The sequence below is a fragment of the Branchiostoma lanceolatum genome, chromosome 12 (genome assembly GCF_035083965.1).
Source record: "Branchiostoma lanceolatum isolate klBraLanc5 chromosome 12, klBraLanc5.hap2, whole genome shotgun sequence".
Taxonomy (NCBI): domain Eukaryota; kingdom Metazoa; phylum Chordata; class Leptocardii; order Amphioxiformes; family Branchiostomatidae; genus Branchiostoma; species Branchiostoma lanceolatum.
The window spans coordinates 9338390-9361640 of NC_089733.1; the positions used below are offsets into that span (position 1 = coordinate 9338390).

The following is a 23251-nucleotide window of genomic DNA, read 5'->3' on the forward strand; positions in this document are numbered from 1 at the left end:
ATCTACATCTACACATATACATATTATGTATACATGTACAAGGATTGATAGTACGGTCCCAAACGTATACATAATATGTATATGTGTAGATGTAGATGTTAATGTATATATGTATGTTTGGGCCGCATTGTAAAGGCACCACATGCAAGTAGTGCCTATCTATGTTTGGGACTGCATCTGTTAGCAGCGTAATAGAACCAGTCAAAATTGCCCTGAAAAAGGTGATAGACGGTCAACCAAGACGTCGGTCTTGAGTAAACATTTGGTTGCGTTCAAAGAACTTTCTTATCTATGATTTCTATCTATGTCCACCAACAACGCTTCTACCACATGTGCACTTTATGGCTACAAACAAAGGGGATATCTACACAAAACGGGCGTTGCCGCTTCTCGAAGACAGGGGGTTCTGTTTCGAACATTTCAGCGTGGACTGAACGCTTTTCATATCCCCCGATAACAGTGTAACTGGCGGGTTGTTTCGCTGTAGTTTTCTCATGGTATCAGATAATGATAATAAAAATGTCGCAAAACAAAACAACGTGACTACAAGGTAAAAAGTTAAGTAACTAAATGATTTTCAAGAAACTAGATCCGGCCCGTCTCATCACGAAATTAAATCAACTTCAACAGCAATCCATAAATAAAGATGATGTAGTATACAAATTTATTTACATTATGTTATATACAATATATTTACTACTAAACATTGATAGTCGACTTTTATAATGCACTCAAAGCAAGACACAATCGACAGATCAGTGTTTTGCCACGTATTTGCTGAACTAACACTTACATGTACTCAGGGTGGGCCCACGGCGTGATAAGGTATCTGGTACTACCTGTCACCAAGGACAATTAACGTTTAGGGCTGCTTCGTTTGCATTGTATTGTATACGGCCGGTGATGGCTGTTATTTAACAGGATACGGAATGTTCACTACAAAGGCTATGAAGACGCGCAAGAGTTAATATTTTGTTGCTGTTATTTACTTTTTACAATATGCTCTTCTCACACTGAGTACGCTTTTAGATCTTTTAGTAAACAGTGTGTTTTGACATCTGCTGTACCTCCATGACGTCATAACCTATGACCCACCCTCCCCCAAGTAGCTGCCGTCCTAGAAATGTCATGTTTCCAATCCGGTTTCTCCCCATGACTTCTCAGTTACCGTACGTGCGAGGGGTCTGTGTGAAAAAGGCTTGCTGTGAAGTTTAATTCTTCAGCATTCCAGATCATGGATTCACAAGACTGAACGTGATAATGGGGATTTCCTGTGTCGTGTACTAGTACCCTCTGACTTCAAGTTGCAAGCGAGATCATGTGAGCTCCTCTTGAAACGGCCATTTATTAGGCGCCAGAACTTGAGTTGTTTGCTAAACTTCATGGTCATGTGACGAGCTAACAGTACGCTGTCAACCGACACCTTTACAACATCCTCAGACACAAAAGCCCTTTCCAAACAAGAGTCCACTTCAAATTTTTGCTGAGATCGGCGATGTGTCGACCCACAAACTTAGAGACAATGTTCGGTGGAATCGAGAAGAATTTTTGGTTGTGTTAACCTTCGGACGTATAGTTTACCAACGTGGCATCTGCTATTGGTACAGCTTTGATTGTGTAAGTTAAAATTAACAATGACATGTCCGTCAGCCAACGGTTTATACAGGCGCAAAACCTTAAACCAACAGATTTCGAATATCCGCCAACGGTTAATTAGTTCAAAAGTCAAACTCGGAAATGTATAAAAAAGAACTAGTTTCCAATAAACGTAACCGACATTTTCATAAGATTTAAAGCAGTCTTTGCCTTTGCTTTTTCTTATAAGGCTTGTTTATCTAAAGCACGTTTAAAGCTGTTGGATCTGCATGTAGTTGAGATTTTGGTGGTCTTGATACCTATAATGGCGTATCGGAGACGGAAGCTTCACAGGAAACTTTGGCGGAAGTATTCATCTACGTTTTCCTCTTTATCGACTTTCTTTTGATGTTTAGATTGCTTTTAACTTAAAACAGAAGGGTTTGAGGGGGTTTGGTAAGGGGAGTTAGGTTAGACGGGGAATTGAGGTAACTCGTAACTCGTTAAATGTTGCACGCAAAGTAAGGCTAAATTCTGTTCTTACACAGTGAGATCCATCGAAGTTGGAGTGTGAGACCAACTTATGGTATTCCAAAAATCGCCTCTCAACCGGTGCCAAACACAATGGATCCCTGTGGCATAAAACAGGCAACAAATCAAACAGTAAACTGTGGGTGAGGACACCGCAGTCTTACCTGCTTCTGGCTATTCTCCGGTGTGAGGTCGGTGTTGTAGTTCCACGCGGCCACTACACTTCTGTAAGAAACACTCTCAGCTTTATCGTTGTAGTCCCAAATGAAGTCCCATGCTTGCTGCTCGTCTGTGATGCCCTGAGCATGAGGAGCGACATTCTGAGCTGACAGCACTACTAACAGTAGACAGAAAAGTCCCGCTCTCCCTGCCATATTGTCTAAATTACCAACTGTTCAGGGGGCGGTGTTCGGTTTGGTTGGAGCGTACCATTAAGTTTTCCAAAGGGGGAGTGGCTGAAAGCAAATGACGATTCACTGAAAGGCATGGTGACTGGCGATTGGCTAGTTGATTAACGTCTGCGTGGATCATTCGTGAAAGTTTTTGATTGTTAACGTTCCTTTTCTTACTCATACTACGGATTGATTAATTGCACAGAGTTTGAACACCGAGAAAAAAAAGTTACTGTAAATGCAGAAATGTTCGCGGTGGTTTTATATTCGCGGTTTTCGTGGAGAACTCTTTTCCGCGAACTCAAAACCACGGCGAACACTCCATTTTCTCCCTACCGCGAAATTGAATCCCCGCGAACATTTCTGCATTTACAGTACCCTAACGTAATATAACATAACTGGATTTGAGAAGACATCTAACGTTAATATAGTTTTACTTGATTTTAACAAAGTATAGTATACGGTATAATTTCATGAATGCTTCCACAGTAGTCTCCAAAGCTGTAGAGTGGTCCACTTAGTCTATGTCGGTGTATGTTCGGTACATGTACATGTAACGTTATATCTCTGCCAGTCAAGTTTTTGTTTATCCGAGGATATAGCTGTTTCCTATCGGGGAGTATTCCGTTATCACTTAGTCTCTAGAGTAGACTGTTTTACGTGCCTTGAATTACGGCAAGCCGCTTTTGAATGGGAACGAAGGCTCTACTTTGTAGACATCTACTTTGTATACGGGTGTCGAATTGACAGTTTGTACGATTTTCAAAGATTATCAGATCTCGTGCAATGTATATAGTCTTTACTAGACTATCATTAGTAACAACGCAAGCTATAGGGAGAAAATCTGCCAGGGGAGTTGGGCCACCATAGGGTAACATTTGCAGGCGCTTAGCATAGACTGACTCTACTTGCCAATTATTCCTCTTTTTTTGCCGAATTCTACGATCCATACCCCCGTAGGAAGGCCTGGTGGAGGCTAGCCTCCTTTTTGGGGGGGGGGGGGGGGGGGGGGGCGGGAGCGCTGATTCGCGCCATGATTTTCAACTTATCTGCTTGGGGGACCGTAGCTGCTAGGGGGACCGTATCTGCTTGGAGCCCGTAACCGCTCCCATAGCCTATAATGTACACCGGTAGGAATCCAAGCCACGTTAAACGTCATACTTTAAACCAAGTCAAGAGTAAGAATTGTAGCTAGAATGCTACCTGACTCATGATCGTCATTCATTAAGCTCGAAGTTCTAAATGCAGCGAAGTCCATATGCTCAAACCTACGTATACAGTACAAAGGCTCTCAGGTGCACTATGACTACTACCACAAATTTTCACCTGCTTTCTTAAGGGAACACACGCTCCGCACCTGGCATGCATCGACCTTTTCTTTCGTTGTTGTTTGGTCAGTTTGTTGACCAACCCAGGTACGTATAGTCTATTTTTAATGCCAAGGGTGTTGTTTAGCAAAGGGGTTTGTACTGGCAATAGCCAACTGCAAATAACGTGAGTGGGGTCAAAGTAAGGTCAGCATACCTTTGATTAACGTAAGGTCAGCATCCTTCGGTAGGGGTGTGGCGAACAGCATATGTCTCTACAGAGAATGCGTGTAGCTAGATTTAGTACACCAAGCGAATAGCACCGTGTAGAGCTAGAGACTCGTTACTACTACTTTTTGTATTTGATCCGAACACCTCAAATTTAAACACGAATGTTTATTATATGGACTACCAGAATGCACAATCAAACTAGAGTTAAGTATTTGTGCTACATATACTTCAGGTTTGCTATGTTAGTTTAGCGATTACAGGGTCTTTTTATAAATATGAATTGAATTTTGTTTTCTATTTCAGTTGAATGTGTGATAGTTGTGTGCCGATTTGTTAAAAAAAGAGAGAACGCTAGCGACCCCAACAAACACCGTGACTGTGACGTCACAATTCAAGATGGCGGCCACCACACATGCCAACGGATCCAAACAAAGGTTTTGCTACGCAAACCTGTAATCATGGCGAAATCATCGGACCCGTGAAAAGACCAGCCCATGAAGCTAACAAGATTAATCGTGATAATTGGGGGATAATTGGGGGATCTTTTGCACTTTAACCATTTACTGCTAGGAGGCGTTATCTAATGAGACATGGACGTAACGCAAATGGAAGGCACCATATCATGATCTCAACTGCCGAATGAAAACGATTCGAGCTCCCTATTCAATGAGATATTCTCAGCGTTACTAGCATAGTGCCCTTGAACGAAGCTGCCCGATACTTTTTGTGCACTTCTCTTGACCTGACACACACGTTTATATTCCTCGTCCTGCTGAGCCCGACAATTGTCGGGTTGCCCATGCTTGTTCTATATATGTCGGGCTAAGGGTATTTCTAGAATGCATACGTTGCACCCGCGCGGTTGTTGTAAAGCGAAGTAGCTAGAAATGAGCAATATCAAACTAGTACCCTTTGTTTCAAAGTGGGGGTATATTTGTGTTCTGGAAATCAAGCAGGACAAGGGTAAAGGTCACCATCAGTGGTAATTTGGGAGGCATCGAGCGCGCGCGACGAGAGCGGATACACTGGTTATATCTGTTGCTTGTAATGCATAAATGTTCAACAAATAGAACATTTGGGACCGGGATGAAATCCAGGTCACAAAGGAGCCCGCCTTAGTAGATTTCTGTTGCCGGCTCCCTACAGAGTTATTATTATTTTTTTCTAAATCTGTGAAGTGTAATAAATGAATAAACAAAGAAAGGAAGGAAGGAAATACCCAAAAAGAGTCCTACCACGAAGCTAGATAGATAGATAGATAGACAGATAGATAAATAAATAAATAGATAGATAGATAGATAGATAGATATATAGGTAGATAGGTAGGTAGGTAGGTAGATGGGTAGGTAGGTAGGTAGGTACTAGGTAGGTAGGTAAATAGATAGATAGATAGATAGATAGATAGATAGATAGATAGATAGATAGATAGATAGATAGATAGATAGATAGATAGATAGATAGATAGATAGATAGATAGATAGACAGACCTCAATGTCTATAACGTCTCCAGTTGAAACATGTGTTGCACAGGACACAGGTCTTACCGACCTTACCGACAACATTGACCTTATCAACGACATTGACCTTGCCGACGACATTGACCTACATCTGGACACACCACTTTTATGTGTTTGTAGTTGTAGGCGACCTTATCACAAAAGTCTCTGTTGTGTTGATGAAATGTATTCATGTATTTTAATGATCGGTTTGTGGTTGGGGGAGACGACAAGAGCCAAAGAAATTTGGGGGAGGGGGGGGGGCGTCGTGCAACATCTCCCCACTGTGACATCATTATATATACTGTTCACAGATGTCCAATCTAACCTTTCTTGACCTTTCGATTTCCAAGATTCCTTACCTTAATCGGATCTAGTGTACTAACTTGGAGGAGACAAATTATCATATTAAAGATTCAACAGCTTTTAAATACATAAGAAGACACCGTCGCACTGCCTTGATGAGATATTTATCTAAGAATACCCTGAGATGATTTGACATTGGCGGCTACAATAGATGTTTTTCTCCACATCTGGACTTGGCGAGGACAGGGACATCCAAGGGTGCCCGCGAATGAGATGGCCCGTAGATACTCTAACATATACATGAACCATGTTGTCCACAGAACTGGCACAAGGATGCACTCGAGTAGGGACAGTACGTCCCTATCTTAACTTTGAACTTTGACAGTGATAACGTACTTTCGCTAGCTGACAAAGTTTCTCCAGGTTGAACGGATCCTCAGATATTGAATCTCTTTATACGGCAGACGTATTTGGTTGTACGGAGCGCAAGTAACGCTGTCCAGACGGACTCTTCTTCAGTCCTCTGTTCGCTTCTTCAGTCATAAACAGGAGAAGTTAATTCAGAAAGGATGCCAGATCAGAAATACATTCTTAACCTGGTATTTTTAGCGCTGGCTGTCCGGACTGTCCGTCTTCAACTCATCGGTAGCGAAGACCATGGCTGGGCTTTCATTTGGGACTACAACGGCAGAGCTGAGCAGGTTTACTATGACAGTATGGTGGCCAGGTGGAACTACAACACCAACCTTACACGGGAGAACAGCCTGAAACAGGTAGGAGATTTCCGTCATAACTCATAATTTAGACTAAAGCTTTGTTTTTTTTACTGTTTACTCTTCTCACGGTTCTGGACTGACGTGACATGTTTTCCTTTAATCGTTACGGTTTTCATCATTCTGTACAATTGTGAATCCGCGATACAACTAGGAAGAAGCGTACTTTGCCACAAGAAAATCAAATCAACAGTTAAGCGTCGAAGAGAATTCGTAGACCAAAGGCGATGCGAGTCAACAGATTTTTTAAACTTTTTTTTTCTTTTAACGACACCGGTGAGTCGTCCGCTCTCGATCACTCAGAATTTTTTATTGGAAGTAGTTTTGAGACAAGGAGTTAAGGGAAAATAATTATTCGGGTGATGACGTCTATCAGCTGAATTTATAAAAATATATTGCCATCATATCTCTGTCAAAACTGCTCAGTAAGATAATTAAATTAGATATGTTTTACAAACATGACCTACTTATGATATCACTTATGTGCCCCTCCTCTGTTGACATGAACTTATCGGAAGCGGGCATCACATGAACATGTGCTTTTCATTTTCCGACTGTCTCTTGTAACGAAGAAGCATAAATTGCATCCCTCCCAAAAGGCCCTTTTAGAATTTACCCATGTCTAAAGCTTCTTTCGTCTTCCTATCCTGAGTGTCAGTTCCGGAGTTTGAGTTCCAGGGCTCCCATAGTCTCGTGAGCCCTGAGACCCTGGAACTAACTGGGATGACACGCAGGCTATCGTATTCCCAAGGCTTTGTCAAACCTCTGTGACGTAGATCAGTAAGAATCCTTGAACCCATCTAGCAAACATACTGCATAAACAAAGTCAGTTACGTACCAGGGGTCCTTGAGAAAAGATGTATGGTGGTGAGGTAAACAGCAGGCGACCATCACTGATTGGAAGAGAAAGCAGAATGCAAACCACTTTCTCGTCATAACTGTGCTGTAGGATACGTCTACCAAAATATATATTTGCAATATCCTTACATGTCATCTAGTCAGAAAGTTTTACATGGACAAATGGTAGTAAACTGATGACTTTCAACTATGTGTAACCATCTTTTAGTGAGTATTAGTACGATGTGTTTTAATAGGATGAAGCCAACTTCATTGAGGCACACTTCGATAAGCAAGCGGCGCAGATTGCTTCTAACTTTGACTGGCAAAACTTCAACAACACGACACTGAAGAGACTCTTCAGAAAAATCACCCTTCTTGGAACCGCCGTTAACCATATCGACCAGGCTAGGGAGGCCAGGGAGGTCAGTAGTGCTTATCATTGTCAAAAAATATATACACTCTTTATGATACAATATAAATTTTTTATAACTTTCGTAGCCTTGTACTTGAGTCCCAATTGGAAAAAGGGGCCCGTCGGTTGTTTTTTTTTGGGTACTTTCAGGCGTAACCCGTATGTAGCCCCGTGGGACACCCTGCGGCTGCCGGGCTATTTTTGGGCCCGGCCGGGACCCCGAATCATTTTAGCCCGGACTTAAAGTCAACGCGGGAGCCGGTAACAAATAGACGCTGTGAGCTAATCGTGTGAACACCGGGAGGTACCCTTCCCTTCCCCGTACCCGGCGGTCCACTGGGACAAATTTCTGGCTTCGGGGCCCGGTCGGGACTACACCCCCGACGGGCACCGTAGCATTAGACAAATATCTGTTGAATCTCTAAACCTGTTTTTTTTCTTCTTCAGTATAACAACCGTCTTGCCGATATGCGTCTTATTTACTCCACTGGGAAGGTGTGCGAGTATCACAATCCGTCATCATGTTTGTCACTAAACCCAGGTGAGGAAAGAAGGATGGATAGAAGAGAAAAAATTAAGATAAAACAATGGAGGAAGGATAAATCGAGGGAAGTTTAAAGTGGGACGGACAAAAGAAATGAATGTCATGAAAACTTTTCTTAAAAATCGGAAAATGAGAAAAAAGCAAGTGTGAGTAATGATCATACATATTCAGGAAAAGGACGTAATTGTAAGGAAACTATTTTGTGCAAGAAAGGGGTAAAGTTAAAGTCAACGATATAACGTATGATTTTTCGAGTGTGCGATAACATGATGTAGTATGGCGCGTTAATGTCCTGATAGAGAAAGACGAATTCATCATTTACGGTGAAGTGTATACCTTCCATTCTGTATTGTGCCAGAAAGATTAAAAATGCATCAAAATACCTTAATGTTGTCTTTCATATCTGCTCGAATGAGAAAGATTGAAACAAGAATTTTTCTTTATAATTACATCACAGACTTGAGCGACTGCCTGGCCTCGGAGCGTGACTACGACCGGCTTCGGTTCTGCTGGGAAGGCTGGCGGGACGCGGTGGGCAGGAAGCTGAAGGACAAATACCCACGATTCGTGGAACTCAGTAACCAGGCCGTCCATCAAGGAGGTAACAGAATAGAAACATATTCAATCCCATTGCATTTCAACTAGAAACAATACATGTACATACCACATTTCTGTACCTTTTGGTAGATTTTCTTTTGGCAATGTTTCGTTAACTTGGTTCCTAAATACAGGGATCTCGCTTAGAATAGAATTTGTCCATACAGTTCCAAATTGGGCAGACACCGGTGCCTACTGGCGCTCCTGGTATGAGACAGCGGACTTTCAGGAGCAGCTTGAGAACCTGTACAACCAGCTCAGCCCTCTGTACAACACCCTGCACGCTTACGTCAGGAAGAAGCTGAGGGAACAATACGGACAGGACAAGATCAGTGCCAATGGACCCATCCCTGCACATCTGTTGGGTAAATACGATGCAACATCAGTACAATTGCAATTCAATCAGTCTTTCAAGCATTGCATGCAGCTTTTAATTAGATTAAATTAAGAATCTACTGCCTGACTTTACTTGTTAGCTTGAAACCATTGGGTCTGTTTCGTACTTGTTTGTTTGTTTGCTTGTTTTTTGGTATGCATCTACTAGATTGTGTGATAGGCCAGAAATATAGTGATAGTCATGACTATGGTCATGTCTGCTATAATACTACCTGACTTCCAAATGTGCTTTCAATGTACGTATAAATGATGATGGTTTCAGTCTCAAACCATACATTTAACTATTTTAAGTAAAAGAAGACATTACCATCAACGGTTTGTGTGTTTAATACAGGTAACATGTGGTCTCAATCCTGGAGCAACATCTACGACCTCGTGGAGCCCTACCCTGGCAAGACAAGCATCGACGTCACATCCAAGATGCTGTCAGATGTAACCGCCATTTTCTTCTTACCATAACTATGACCTATTTCTGTTGGGTTCCTCTTTTTCATGTAGCCATGTGATGCTAGCATAGAGACCATTGTAATCTTATGCCACAACCACAATAGTCAACTTTCTTTGAAAGTATACCGTTTTGGTTCAATACTTTAAGCTGTTGTAGAGTGTACCTTTGAAGATCTCATAGTACATTTCAAAAATTCAATACCTCATATATTTGATAGTTGTTGCCATACATTGCACCGTGTACAGTTGTCGTGCAAATAAAGTTCTAGTATAAGATACCCTACATGATTTCCTGTCTTTTAACATTTAAGGGATGGACAGTCGATCGGATGTTCCGAATATCAGACGACTTCTTCAAAGAGATGGGCTTAACTGAGATGCCGCAGAACTTCTGGGACAACTCCATGTTCGTCAAACCAGCAGACAGAGAAGTGGTCTGTCACCCGTCCGCATGGGACTTCTACAACGCTCATGACGTCAGGTAGGTTAGTTATATAAAAAACAAACAAACAAACAAACAAACAAGTAAAAACAAGCAAGTAAAAAATCAAAGGCCAAACCATGCTTTCAATTCTCCCAGTATCTCATTACACGAATTCCGCATTACAACATGTCACTCTGATATATTCCACTGCGGACGCGCACCAAGCAAACACATCAAGTGAATACAATACCTCCGTTTTCACGGAGGTAATAAGCAATGGAAAGGTCATTGTTTTCAATGGCGTTTCGTACTTAGAAAAAAAAAACATAGCAAAATGCTTACCGAAGTACTTGGTAATGTTTTCTTCCTTCTGAGTAGAATTAAGATGTGCAGCAACGTCAGTATGCAAGACCTGGTCACCATCCACCACGAGATGGGTCACATCGAGTACTACCTACAGTACAAGCACCAGCCGGTTCCCTTCCGACGTGGAGGAAACCCGGGTTTCCATGAAGCGGTGGGAGATCTGCTGGCTCTGTCCGTGTCCACTCCAACACACTTACAGACCATCGGCCTCTTGGACACGGTGGAAAACGACAACGGTAGGCCTTAGTGAAGAGGAGCTACCTATGTTTTTGGCATGGAATTCATCAAGAGATATAAGAATAGCTTTGCGAGCCACTATCTTTCTAACCCTCTTCATCCAGAGTCTGACATCAACTTCCTGATGAGTATGGCCCTGGACAAGATCTCCTTCCTGCCGTTTGGCTACCTGATGGACCAGTGGAGATGGGGGGTCTTCAACGGCTCCATCACCCCGGAAACGTACAACCAGGAGTGGTGGAAACTCAGGTCAGAATCTCATAGTCTAACAGAACTGGGACATATCTGACTCACGTGTAACTAGAAGTGGTGAACAATAGTGGTGGAAACTCAGGTCAGAATCACACAGTCGCACAGAACTAGGACAAACCTAACTCATGTCCAAGCAGTAGTGGTGGAAACTAAGGTTACATATTCAATTTATACCATTTGTCTGTATCTGTATCTGTATAGCTGGTATAACCGCCCTTCGGCGTAACACAGAAGCTGTCCCATTTAAATATACAATTTTAGCCTTTGCTCTCCTCCTTGAATATACAATTTTAGTCTTTGAAGACTTAAGTTATAGAGTAGGATAAGTTGTAATTGTAAAAGTAAAACCATCTTTGATATTGAAATCTTGAAACAATGGAAAATTATTTTGAGCGTCTTCTCTGTACTCTTCTTTGTATTACTCCAACAGGACTCGTTACCAGGGCATCGTTCCTCCCGTTCCCAGGAACAACGACAAAGACTTTGACCCTGGTTGCAAGTACCACGTACCCGCCAACCATCCTTACATGAGGTCTCTGCCATTTATTCCAATAGTCGTAGTGAGAAAGGACTTTATGTATTGAGCTATGTGTTATTGAACATCTACTTATATGCAGCATTTTGCTTCCAATAACCACTATAGAGCATAGTGTGGAAGTATTATTTGTTTTAAACCATTGAAGTATAAAGGAATGTGACAAAATGTCGTCATTTATAGTTATGCTGTTTTCCAATCTTGTATTTCGCCCTGTAAAGGTACTTCGTTAGCTATGTGCTTCAGTTCCAGTTCCACAAGGCCCTGTGTGAAACTTCAGGACACATAGGCCCGCTGCACAAGTGTGACATCTCTGCAGGTACAGAGGCTCAAAAGGCGGCGGCAGGAGAGAAACTGGCGTGAGTCTGTCTTCAATTTCCTTTTTGGCGGCGCTTCAGGAACGCGCCGAACAGTATACATGTAAATCCCCATAGGCGAAATATATAAAATACTGTGTTCTGCGACCATGTAGACTGTGCCTCGAGTCCAGTGATATAGAAGCTTTACAATAAACATTCAATCGCCGCAATGGCAATAGCTTTTCATTACCTGTCTTGTTTCTTCTTCGACAATATTTTCTCTGACGGCTTATTCACAGGACGTAACTGAATATTTGATACATTGATGCATGACAAGATTCCATGGTTATGTTTCAAATTTTAGTTGATATATTTGCACCATATTGGTTGTAAAGGCACGCTCAAATTCGTCGAAAAAGTATTTTAGTTGACATTTTTGCGCCATATTGGTTGTATTGGCACGGTCAAATTCTTCGAAAAAGTACTTTCATTGAGGTTCTGAGATAAACGATCACCAAATAGGATAGACGGCAAAAAAATTTTGTACGAAACATCCACGACTATTCCAAGACCACCCTACACATATTTGAGGACGAATGTGACCGAGGCCTACCAAAATGTAAGAAATCATAAACTGTCCTGTCACATTTTAGGAAACATGTAGGAAGTAGCGCCAAGTTGCTTAAAGGAAACCCAAGCAAATCTAAGGCCCGAAAATCGGATTTTTAAAGTCAGTTTATTTCGTCATTACTATACAAGATTAGTTCAAACAACACTATCACAATGTAAAGCGACGTCCATGATGCAAAAATACAACGTCGTTGTGATGTGAGAACTCACTGAAAATCGTCGTCGGGGTTTTTGTTGGCTCGCGAAACTTAGGGAATCATCGTACGGCACGTTTTTTCGCGGTTTTAAAATGCTCAAAGTATGAAGTTACTACCCATATGCGCTAAACAGTGTTGGTGAATGTCACTACCATAAAGATTTCAGAATTTATTTCATTTCCATTTTGGGGCCCTAATATTGCTTTGGGAGCCTTTAAACTTTGCAAATCGTCACCCAAATGATTGACCTAAACTTGCTGTAATCTGATAGCCGAATGCTCGAAATGGGGTCTAGTCAGGAGTGGCCGGACGCCATGGAAGTGATCACCGGACAAAGGAACATGTCAGCTCAGCCGATCGTGGACTACTTCCAACCACTCATCACATGGCTGGAACAACAGAACCAGGGAGAGACACTCGGTTGGGACGAAAGCTGGACTCCTCCTTGTGAGTAACTCTTGCATGAAGCCATTTTGAACTACTGTTGTTAGTAGATAGCCATTGGAATGAGGAATTCAAGGTAGATATATGACTCGAATATATAGTATTCTCCACTATCAATATCTATCACTGATTAAGTTGAAAGTGTTGACTTTAATAACTGGAACTATTGAAGTGCAAATTGTAGCAACATTTTGATTGACACCTATTTATGTAACGTTGCCGATCAGAAACATTTGCTGTAAGATGCAATCCATCTATCTGCCTTATTTTTGCAAAGAGGAAGACGAACAAATGACTACGGATACATGCCTTCTTTCTGCACGTAAAAGTGTTGCATGATATATCTACAGTCACTGTGTGTTGGGAGCCTGAATTTCATGATAAAACATCTCTTGTTAAAGGCGACCCAAGTAATATTAGGGCCCGAAATTCGGATTTTGAAAGTAAATCTATTCAGTCATTTGTATACATGATTAGTTCAAACAACACTATCACAATCTATAACGACGTCCATGATGCAAAAATATGACTTCGTTGCAATGTAGGAACTCACTGAAAATCACCGCCAGGGTTTTTGTAGGCTCGCGAAACTAAGGGGATCATCGTATGACATATTTTTGCAAAATTTTGATATGCTCAGAGTATGAAGTTATTGCGCAAATGTGCTAGACAGTGTTAGTAAATGTCACTTCAATAAACATTTCAGCATTTTTTAAATTTCCATTTGTTGGTCCATAATATTGCTTTGGTTGCCTTTAACCCAGACGACTGTGAGGTGACTGACGGTTTCACCTGTAAGGACGGTTCCCGGTGTGTCCGGCCGGGAGACCGCTGCGATGGTGTCAACGACTGCGCTGACAAGTCTGACGAACAAAACTGCTCCATCGGTGAGTTAATTTTGTCTTTGAACCATGTTGATTTGATTATAAAGGATGACATCCTCTAGTTGCCTTCATTGTGAAATCTACGTGGTCAGGAAGGATGAACAAACTAAACACACAGAGTATGGTATACCGGATAATAGATTCTGCATTTTGATCTTTCAGATCTTCTTTGACTTTGGTATCCTACGACATGAATACCCATTTTCCGAATTAATTCTTTTTTTTCAATTTACTGAATAAATTTTCTCATTTTGCAGCTGATTTGTACGATTTACAATATGGCCGAAAACTTTTTTTTTTTTGTAAACGGACGAAAATTGATGCGCGCGCAGATGTCATCCGTATAATAGAATTAACATGGCCTTAGCCAAATACTAGTGAATTTAATAATATACCAGGCCACATTACTCCTCTTGTATATTATTCAGTTTATTTGGCCAATTTCTACTATAATTCCAGCAACCTAAAGATTCTGGTAGAGACTAGGTCAACACAATAGGCTTTGGCATAAGCTGCGTACTTTTGAAATACACTGTTTAAATGGAAAACGTTTCTTTAAATCCTAATAAAATTACGAAAAGCTGTAGTTTAATCTAGGACTTTAATTGCTCTGCATGACACAAAATGAATTGAATGAATAAAATGTAAACGTTTCATCTACAGTTCCTACAGGTTCGACAGGGGGCGCGGCCATCTCAACGGTGACAAACTTTGCCTCAGCTGTCATCTGTGTGTTGTTGGCTCTACTCATGGGTAATTCAGTTCCGTAGATTTAGTTTTTTCATGGGGGGAGGGGGGGGGGGCGGCTATACATCGTGACGATGGGAGAACCAAGAAGAAGAAGAGATTCGGTTTCATACTTATTTTATGCGACCGGCTGAATTATTGATTTATTCTAATTATATATCATTTTGCGGAAAGTGAAGATTGGAAAAATCAATGTGTTGTGACAATGACTTGAAGTTTACATGAAACACGGGTTAAACAATAAAAGTTCAGATACTGTACCATTGTCGTTCTTACTGCTGTAAAGAGAGTTGTAGTCCCTATAAATGGCGATAGAGTGACAAATTTGCCATGAATAAAGTGAAAAGCATGCATCCAAATTGCTCTATAATTCAAAACGCTAGTTTTTACCTAATGCAGTTTTATTAAATATTCTGTAGGGTGATGATAATGTCGTCTTTTTCCTGAATCGTAAGGACGAAATTTGATGAACGCCATATCATCTATCAGATAATACATTAGCAGCAATACTCTAGCATCTGTATGTTAAGATGTCCGTTGTATAGCTAGTGGCTGTATGGAATGATAGTGGCGGTGTCCGTGCCACAATGACCAACACAAGTGACCACCAGAAAGTTCGGCCCGATCGCCACAGCGTACGGATCGGTCATGTCCGTGATGACGTGTCGGAGAAAGTTGCCTTCGCTGTTGAACACACTCACCCGCCAGTTCCCCCTGTCCACCACGATGACGTCACCCTGTCGGTCCAAGCAGATACCGTGCGGAGAGTCCAACTGCCCATCCCCGCTCCCGAAACTTCCAAACTTCTTGTACTTCTTTGTAACTTCGCGGCCTTCCATGAAAACGTGGACGCAATGCAGCCAACTGTCGGTGACGTACAGGTCTCCTTTCTGGTTCACCGCGACGCCTGTCGGTTTTCTGGTCTTTCTGGGCCCCACAACTTTCACTGGGGTGCCGTCGGGGAGGACGACATTCACACAACTTTCGCTGTATCCTTTCCTTTCAACCATCCTTGAACGCTGGTCGGTGAAAACGACCTCTAGCGGATTCGCAGGGTAAACAACGCGCTGGTCATTTGCTGTTTCTTTCGACGTACTGCTTTCCTTCTTAGAACTAGCTGGCACTGATGGCGGGTCTGGCGTGAATATACCTGGCCTAACAGCAACACCACTCGTGACACCCGTAAGGGGAAGGTCAATTTTTGTAAGGAACCGCCCTTCAGTTGAGAACTGCGCGAGAAGATTATCAGAAAGAAGCTTCTTCTCGTTGACGATGATAGTACCAACAACCCACAGGTTCCCGTCCTTGTCTATGGTGACGTCGTGGGGCCGGAAGGGCTTCGCCGTAAAGATGCCCTTCACCGCCGTGCTAAACATCCGGACGACCTTCCCACGAGTGTTACACACTACGATACGCTCGTTTGAGCAATCGGCGATGAAGATTTCCGAAGCTTGAGAAACGGCGACCCCGGTTGGACGACGGAATTCGGTCTTTCTTGATCCTCTGCCGCCAAACCTCACCATCTCTACCGTCTCATCTTTTTCCGTTGTATTCTTTCTGTCGATAGGCCCTTTCTTCTCCGCCATGTTGACTTCCAGCTGATCCACAGCTGATCGTCCGTACTTCACAAAAGGGTTGTAAAGGCGGTGGAAAAACCGGCTAGGCCGGTGAATACGTCTGCGCATGCTATAGATTTTGAAGGTCATTAGTTCGAAGGTGAAAGCTATAGAAAACATGCCATGTTTGTATTCTCATCATTTATGACATCTTGTTTACATACATATTCTAGTCTAAATCAATTTGAAGAGACCACAAGATCGCAGAAATATGATGATGATTATCATCTGCGCATTTTATAGATCTTGAAGGTCAAAGTCGTTAGGTCTAAGGTGAAAGTTATGGAAAACTTGCCATGCTTGTGTTATTATTATCTATGGCACCTTGTTTACATACATGATCTGGTCTAAATGAATTTGAAGAGACCGCACTATCGCAGAAATACCGCATGGTAGCTAGTCACATACAGGTATGACAAAATAGTGGTAACGTTAATTAACGTTCTAAACAACACATGCTTCTCCATATGTATGATCCATATAATCTTGTCGCCATTTATATCGGCCTTGAAAATCACTTCCCTCGCTGAGCGCATCATGTGGCCCGATTGTTTTTTGTTTCGGATGAGTATAATTAACGTAACTGCCTCGGGGCTCTGTTGACCCAGACCTGACTCGCCAAAGGGTCCTTTCAGGTTACTTCACAATTTTCTACAGCAGCACGTACGAAGGGAGGCGTGGTCTATTCAACAATAGCGCCATTCAATCAAACATGACACATTGTTACACCAACACATTCCATACAACATTTTAAGATATTTTTGTTAACTTCATTTGCCTAAAATTGGTCACTATTCATCCAACTTTAATGTTTTTGCTCTATTTTAAGTTAAGACAGATGAATCTACATGAAGTAGTTGCATGGAGATGTTGTGTCGCTGTGCAAGGTTCTGACCTCAAAGGTAAAGGCTTTCTCCTGGTTTCTCCGGTTTTGCAAGCATGTCTGCAACATTGAAGACCGTAATTACTGTTTATTCTTAACTGTTAGGTTGAGACGTCAACATGTCAGAGAAAAAGACAACTAAAGACGATAAAAGTAAGAAAGAGGATGGAGAGAAGGAAGTAAAGAAGGTAAAGTTTGGAGGCAGAGGATCACGAAAGAACCAGTTTCTCAGCCCAACCGGAGTCGCGGTGTCAGAAACTTCGGAAATCTTCGTCGCCGATAGTTTGAACGAGCGAATCGCCGTGTGCGACACCCGAGGTAAAGTCGTCCGTGCTTTCAACACTGTGGCGAGACGTCAACCCTTCCGACCTCACGACGTTTCTGTAGACAAGGATGGGAACTTGTGGGTTGTTGGGACCATGTTTGAAGTGAAGAAGAAGGCATATATCCGCCAGAATCTGCTCGCACAGTTTTCGAACGCAGGTCGTTTCCTCACGAAGATTGACCTCCCCCTTACCGGGGTCACTAGTGGGATTGCTGTGAGGGCTGATATCAAGCATGTACGCGTACAAGCTACGTCAGAGGGCTCAAAGAAGAAAAAGAAGAAGAAGGGCGGTGAGAAGTCCGAAGAAGAGAATGATGGACTTGAAAACTTCACAAATGCAATAGAGGTTGTAGTTACAGATCAGCGCACAAGAATGGTTGAAAGGAAAGGATACAGCGAAAGTTGTGTGACAGTGTACACCCCCGACGGCACCCCAGTGAAAGTTGTGGGGCCCAGAAATACCAGAAAACCGACCGGCGTCGCGGTGAACCAGAAAGGAGACCTGTACGTCACCGACAGTTGGCTGCACTGCGTCCACGTTTTCATGGAAGGCCGCGAAGTTACAAAGAAGTACAAGAAGTTTGGAAGTTTCGGTAGCGGGGATGGACAGTTGGACTCTCCGCACGGTATCTGCTTGGACCGACAGGGTGACGTCATCGTGGTGGACAGGGGGAACTGGCGGGTGAGTGTGTTCAACAGCGAAGGCAAGTTTCTCCGACACGTCATCACGGACATGCAGGACTTGTGCGCCGTGGCGGCGGGGCCGAACTTTCTGGTGGTCACTTGTGTTGGTCATTGTGGCACGGACACTGCCACTATTATTCCGTATAGCAATGATAAATAATAGGTAAAATATGACTAACAGTCATTTATTGTAACACTGTGTATGTGTGTGTGTGTGTGTGTGTGTGTGTGTGTGTGTGTGTGTGTGTGTGTGTGTGTGTGTGTGAGTGTGTGCGTGTGTACACATGTGTGCATGGGTGTATGCGTGTGTGTGTGTGATGCCTATAGTACGTCATACCATTTGTATGCCATCTAAGTATTATTCTTATTAGTGTTTTTATAGCCAATTTGATAAAGACAAATGACACGAGAATAGATAATAATACATGGAGTCATCCTGGACTTAAACCGCTGTTTCCAATGGAACAACGCTTGACACAAATGAACAAACAAACAAACGAACAAACAAACAAACAAACAAACAATCAATCAATCAGAAAAATGAATGATTACACAATTTTTAATCTTTACCTCAATTTACATACGTACATTGTATATTCTTCATCTAAATGTACAGGGATATATGTCGATACAATAAATGGACAATCTAACTGTGCGTAAAGTTGTTTGTCAATGTACAGTCAGTAACCTCAGTCCCAGGCCATGTACAGTCAGTAATCTCAGTCCCAGTTCATGTACAGTCAGTAACCTCAGTCCCAGGCCATGTACAGTCAGTAACCTCAGTCCCAGGCCATGTACAGTCAGTAACCTCAGTCCCAGTCCATGTACAGTCAGTAACCTCAGTCCCAGTCCATGTACAGTCAGTAACCTCAGTCCCAGTCCATGTACAGTCAGTAACCTCAGTCCCAGTCCATGTACAGTCAGTAACCTCAGTCCCAGTCCATGTACAGTCAGTAACCTCAGTCCCAGTCCGAGCTCAGTCCATGCACCTCCCCTCTCCTTAGTTTGGACACCTCGGTCGGTGTGTCTGGGTTGACCTTGACATCTAGCAAACCAGACACAAAAATAACCTGAAAGAGAAAAAAGTTACAGATGACATTCGCTTACGGAAAAGCGCAAGAGCGTGTAGTTTTATTCACAGGTTTTCAAGTTAATATGTAGCAAACTCGTCGTGTGGCTTTTAGGCTTTAACGTTAGTCCATGTTTACTAGTACTTTATGTCAACCTGCTTGTTAATAAAACGGACAACAACAGCAAGAACGAAAATTGACGGTAGATACTCAAACCCAGTCAATTTTCTCACGAACATATTTAGGATGCTTTCTGTTGCTTTCCTCAGGGTGTTATGAACATTACTATTCCTTGCCGCATGGTGGCGTTGCGGCAAACAAAAATCATCAATTTCTTCAGAAACATTTATGCTGCTTTCATCAGGGTGTAATGAACACTACTAGTCCTTGCCGCATGGCGGCGTTGCGGCAAGAAAGATGCGGTCCCAAACGTGACTGAGTCTATATCCCCCCTCGTCTGAGAGAATAATTTCCAACTTGCCATGAGAAGTGTGATGGTCCCACCGAAGACCCAGCCCGCCAGAATCTCGCCGAAGACGTGCTCGTTGTCGGCTACTTGAGACAGAGAGATGACCTGAGCCAGGATGAGCGCGTGCAGCTGGACCAGCGGCCGGACTAACGACGGGTTCCCCCACGGCCAGCGGACCTGCAGGTAGATCTAGAAATAAAGTAATGTTAAAGGCTTAACAGAAAGTGGATCCACAGAAAAGAACTTTGCAGTAGAACTGGTCGATGAGTCAGCGTACGTACAGATGTGACCTATGTGGCAGAGTCTGTCATTTTCATATATATGTATGACTGTTTATCTATAGCTGATGCTGTAGGGCTGTTGTGAATTAGGATTTTACCATGGTTAATATTGATCGACGAAGGGTTATGCAAAGGTTTAATGTGCTTTTCTCTTGTTTTCCATTATCTTATGTTTTTCTTTTCTTCCTTCCTTACTCGCCATACATCAAATATGTCTTCCCTTTCCATTTATCATTCCTTTGTTTATCACGAATGAATATTGATTCTAACATCTGAATGCATGCATTCATAAGTAATACAAACACGTTTGCTAGTCAAAATACTAAAACTCGCTATCTCTTGTCTATCAGGATTATGTTACATATACCAGCAAAACAGTATGTACTTATACACCCTCTCTATCTTGAATGCCTAATGTTTAAATCCTTGTTTTGCACTCCCGTTTTTAAAGACGCTGCTCTTTTAACTTTAGATGGTTTAAAATGTTACTAGATTTTACCCACTTGATTGATCAATATCTTTGTGAAGTCTGTCATGCCATTGTCAGTTTGAGTGCTCAATAAACCGTTCATTCATCAATCATCAGTCAATCAACATTAAAAAGTTCTACAATGCAAATGATTACTAAATAGATACACTTACTATAAGGAATGTCATACTGTAAACGGAGATGGCTGCGTTTTCTGACCAGTAAGAAAGTCTGAAGAAATGGGAAAAAGGATCCGTAAATAAAAAGAACACCACACAAATGTCCGTCGTTTTTTCTACCTAACACGATAGAACATGTCTGATAAAATCCAACAATTGGTCTCTACATTTGCCTGCCCCCGAAGCTAAGAATGAAAATCATCTAAAACGCAACAGACCTGTGGTCGTTGACTTGTATCCCGTCATTTGAGCATGCGCTGACAGATACCAGTCCCGCTGCGCATGCGTGGCCAGTGACGTTGGGTCTACAATAACTGAGGAAACTTGGCTGGAACTCCCCCACGGTTAGCGCTGTGAGCCAGTGCGTGGCGTCCGTCAACAGAAATCCGAACTTGAACGCCAGGAGAATCCGGGTCAGGCGGTCGTGAAGAAGGTCGGACACACGGTCACGTGACAGCTCGATAATTTCGTCTATATCCTTCGCATCCGCTGCGGCTTTGAGAAGCACGCGTTTGATGGCTTCCATCTCGACGATCATAACCTAGGAGGAGAGGTATCATAATTGTACTGATGACAACGATTTCATAAATCATTTGTGAAATCTATACGTAATTGGAGTACGTTAAGTTAATTGCATCGCTGTATTTATGAAAGCTTCATAAACCATGTGGGAACAAAGCTGTGAAATTTAGATAAAGGACGCTTAGTTCATTGTTATCATGCTGTGTAGATTTGGAAAAAAACAACAACAAAACTATACACTGTAAACAGGCAAACTGTGATATGATTGTGCGATGGTTCCCTATAACCTCCTTGATTGTATATATACAGCCATTTTATTCTGGGGTTGAGTCGTTTGCCTACATTCAAATGATGAAAATGCCCTCTCCTTACTGAAAAAGAGTCGACTGTTAAAAGATTTGTGTTTTGCTGTCTTTTCTTCCTTCGTTCTTTCTCGTCTATTCAGTCTCAAGTTCTCTTCTCATTTGTCTTTCCAAAGCTTTCTCTATCATGAATGGATAATAACTTCTTAGCGGCAATGCAATGATGACAACGCCCTCTCCTTACTGATAAACGTTGACTGTTTAGAAAGGAGTCAGGAAAATTTTGAGTAATTTACCATGACTATGGGGATAGTCAGACTGAGAACGAACACGAGCCAGGTCGGGAACCGCTCCTTCTTGGCTGGGAACGAGAGTGCGACGTCATCACAGTAGAACAGGCGATCAGCTGGCTCCAGAACGTGTGTTTTCACCAGTACAAGTGGCAGAGCAACTATGGTAGATAAAAACAAATTTCCACAGAACTCATTATATTGCTTATCAGGGTTATTTCACCAATAAATGGTGTTTGTCTTGGGATAGTGTGCTCACCGCCACTGGAAAAATGTGTGGACTTAAGGCAATGTTGATTTGATTATATGGATGACATCCATCAATTTTCGTCCGTTTCAGCCATACTGTAAATCATACAAAGCAACTGTAAAATATCTGCTGTAAATTACAAAATAGATATTTTGGAAACGGATATGAATGTCGTAGGATGCCAAAGTCAATTCCAAAGTCAAAGAAGAAAACAAAAATGAAGAATCTATGCGAGATGCGATCTTTCTTACAGAAACGAATGAACTCTACTTAACGATAACAATTGTACGATTTTCAGTGAGGCTATGGCAGAGCTGACCATTAAGGGGGATATATGGCAACCTTTCTCATCACAGGACTGCTTAATTTTGTATATCACACATCCAAAACTGCCCCAAGAATGCCCTCAATTACCTATCGTAAGCCAATCGTACATGTACGTCGCGTGACTAGACCTTTAGACAACTAGTTGTTTTCGGCCATTTTATCTCTCGTGAGATTCATAGCTTTAGGACAATTTAACTGTAACCTAGCGCTTGTTAAACGTTCACTCCAACTTTGGTTAGTACTTAACGTGCGCTGCAAGTTATTGACAAAAAGATATGAATACATTCGACTATGTATTACATTCCTTATGTTAAGAAAATCAAGGTACTAATATTCACGTCTTTTGATATTTGCATGCTGAACCATATGCCAAACTTGGCCATTTACAATGGGGAAGGCACTAAACCACTCTGCGTTACATAGAATTAAAAAACTAGAACTCACGTAAAAGAAGGACAGCTACATCCACCGCTGTATGCACGAAACTTCTGCCTTTCACAAGACCTTTAGTGAAATCCATACTACAGAACACTGCTGTTTATACAAATTACTCACGCCAACTTAGCTCAAGTATGCCCAACTTACCACAGGTATAGCAGGCACTGAGTTGAAAAACCAGTTACCCGCATGTTGTCAAGCGCCTTGGGCACATTCTGTGCTAATTTCAAACCTCTTAACATCTGACCTCTTTCTTTCACCCAGAGATAACTATATATATCATT

The 23251-nt window shown here is 42.1% G+C and overlaps 6 protein-coding genes and 1 long non-coding RNA gene across 7 annotated transcripts in view; 3 read left to right on the forward strand and 4 right to left on the reverse strand.

The window, feature by feature from the left end:
- Window positions 1-2546, reverse strand: part of LOC136445722 (uncharacterized) — a 41894-nt gene extending 39348 nt beyond the window's left edge. The window contains exon 1 of the mRNA XM_066443857.1: window positions 2271-2546. Within this exon, the coding sequence (XP_066299954.1) occupies window positions 2271-2480 (210 nt within the window). The 5' untranslated portion in view covers window positions 2481-2546. The remainder of the gene's footprint in view (window positions 1-2270) is intronic.
- A 5768-nt stretch (window positions 2547-8314) lies between these two features.
- On the forward strand, window positions 8315-12024 carry LOC136445723 (angiotensin-converting enzyme-like). Its single transcript, XM_066443858.1, has 9 exons — window positions 8315-8404; window positions 8865-9008; window positions 9172-9369; window positions 9735-9832; window positions 10159-10328; window positions 10650-10873; window positions 10979-11123; window positions 11557-11658; window positions 11883-12024. The coding sequence occupies exons 1-9, from the start codon at window positions 8332-8334 to the stop codon at window positions 12022-12024; spliced, it is 1296 nt and encodes a 431-aa protein (XP_066299955.1). The 5' UTR covers window positions 8315-8331.
- A 1040-nt stretch (window positions 12025-13064) lies between these two features.
- LOC136446526 (angiotensin-converting enzyme-like) lies at window positions 13065-14905 on the forward strand. The gene is made up of 3 exons (XM_066444928.1): window positions 13065-13234; window positions 13996-14118; window positions 14779-14905. Exons 1-3 carry the CDS (start codon window positions 13072-13074, stop codon window positions 14883-14885), a joined length of 393 nt encoding a protein of 130 aa, XP_066301025.1. The 5' UTR covers window positions 13065-13071; the 3' UTR covers window positions 14886-14905.
- Window positions 14906-15407: 502 nt separating this feature from the next.
- LOC136445724 (tripartite motif-containing protein 3-like) lies at window positions 15408-16448 on the reverse strand. The gene has a single exon (XM_066443859.1). It carries the CDS (start codon window positions 16446-16448, stop codon window positions 15408-15410), a length of 1041 nt encoding a protein of 346 aa, XP_066299956.1.
- A 1032-nt stretch (window positions 16449-17480) lies between these two features.
- On the forward strand, window positions 17481-18530 carry LOC136445726 (tripartite motif-containing protein 3-like). The gene has a single exon (XM_066443860.1). It carries the CDS (start codon window positions 17481-17483, stop codon window positions 18528-18530), a length of 1050 nt encoding a protein of 349 aa, XP_066299957.1.
- Window positions 18531-18913: 383 nt separating this feature from the next.
- Window positions 18914-20214, reverse strand: LOC136446158 (uncharacterized). The gene is made up of 2 exons (XR_010757514.1): window positions 19922-20214; window positions 18914-19440 (listed from the first exon to the last, which is right to left on the reverse strand). It is a non-coding gene; the product is annotated as an uncharacterized lncRNA (long non-coding RNA).
- A 184-nt stretch (window positions 20215-20398) lies between these two features.
- LOC136446286 (phospholipid phosphatase 3-like) lies at window positions 20399-23220 on the reverse strand. The gene is made up of 4 exons (XM_066444625.1): window positions 22974-23220; window positions 21959-22113; window positions 21057-21379; window positions 20399-20890 (listed from the first exon to the last, which is right to left on the reverse strand). Exons 1-4 carry the CDS (start codon window positions 23047-23049, stop codon window positions 20815-20817), a joined length of 630 nt encoding a protein of 209 aa, XP_066300722.1. The 5' UTR covers window positions 23050-23220; the 3' UTR covers window positions 20399-20814.
- Between the last annotated feature and the right edge of the window lie 31 nt (window positions 23221-23251).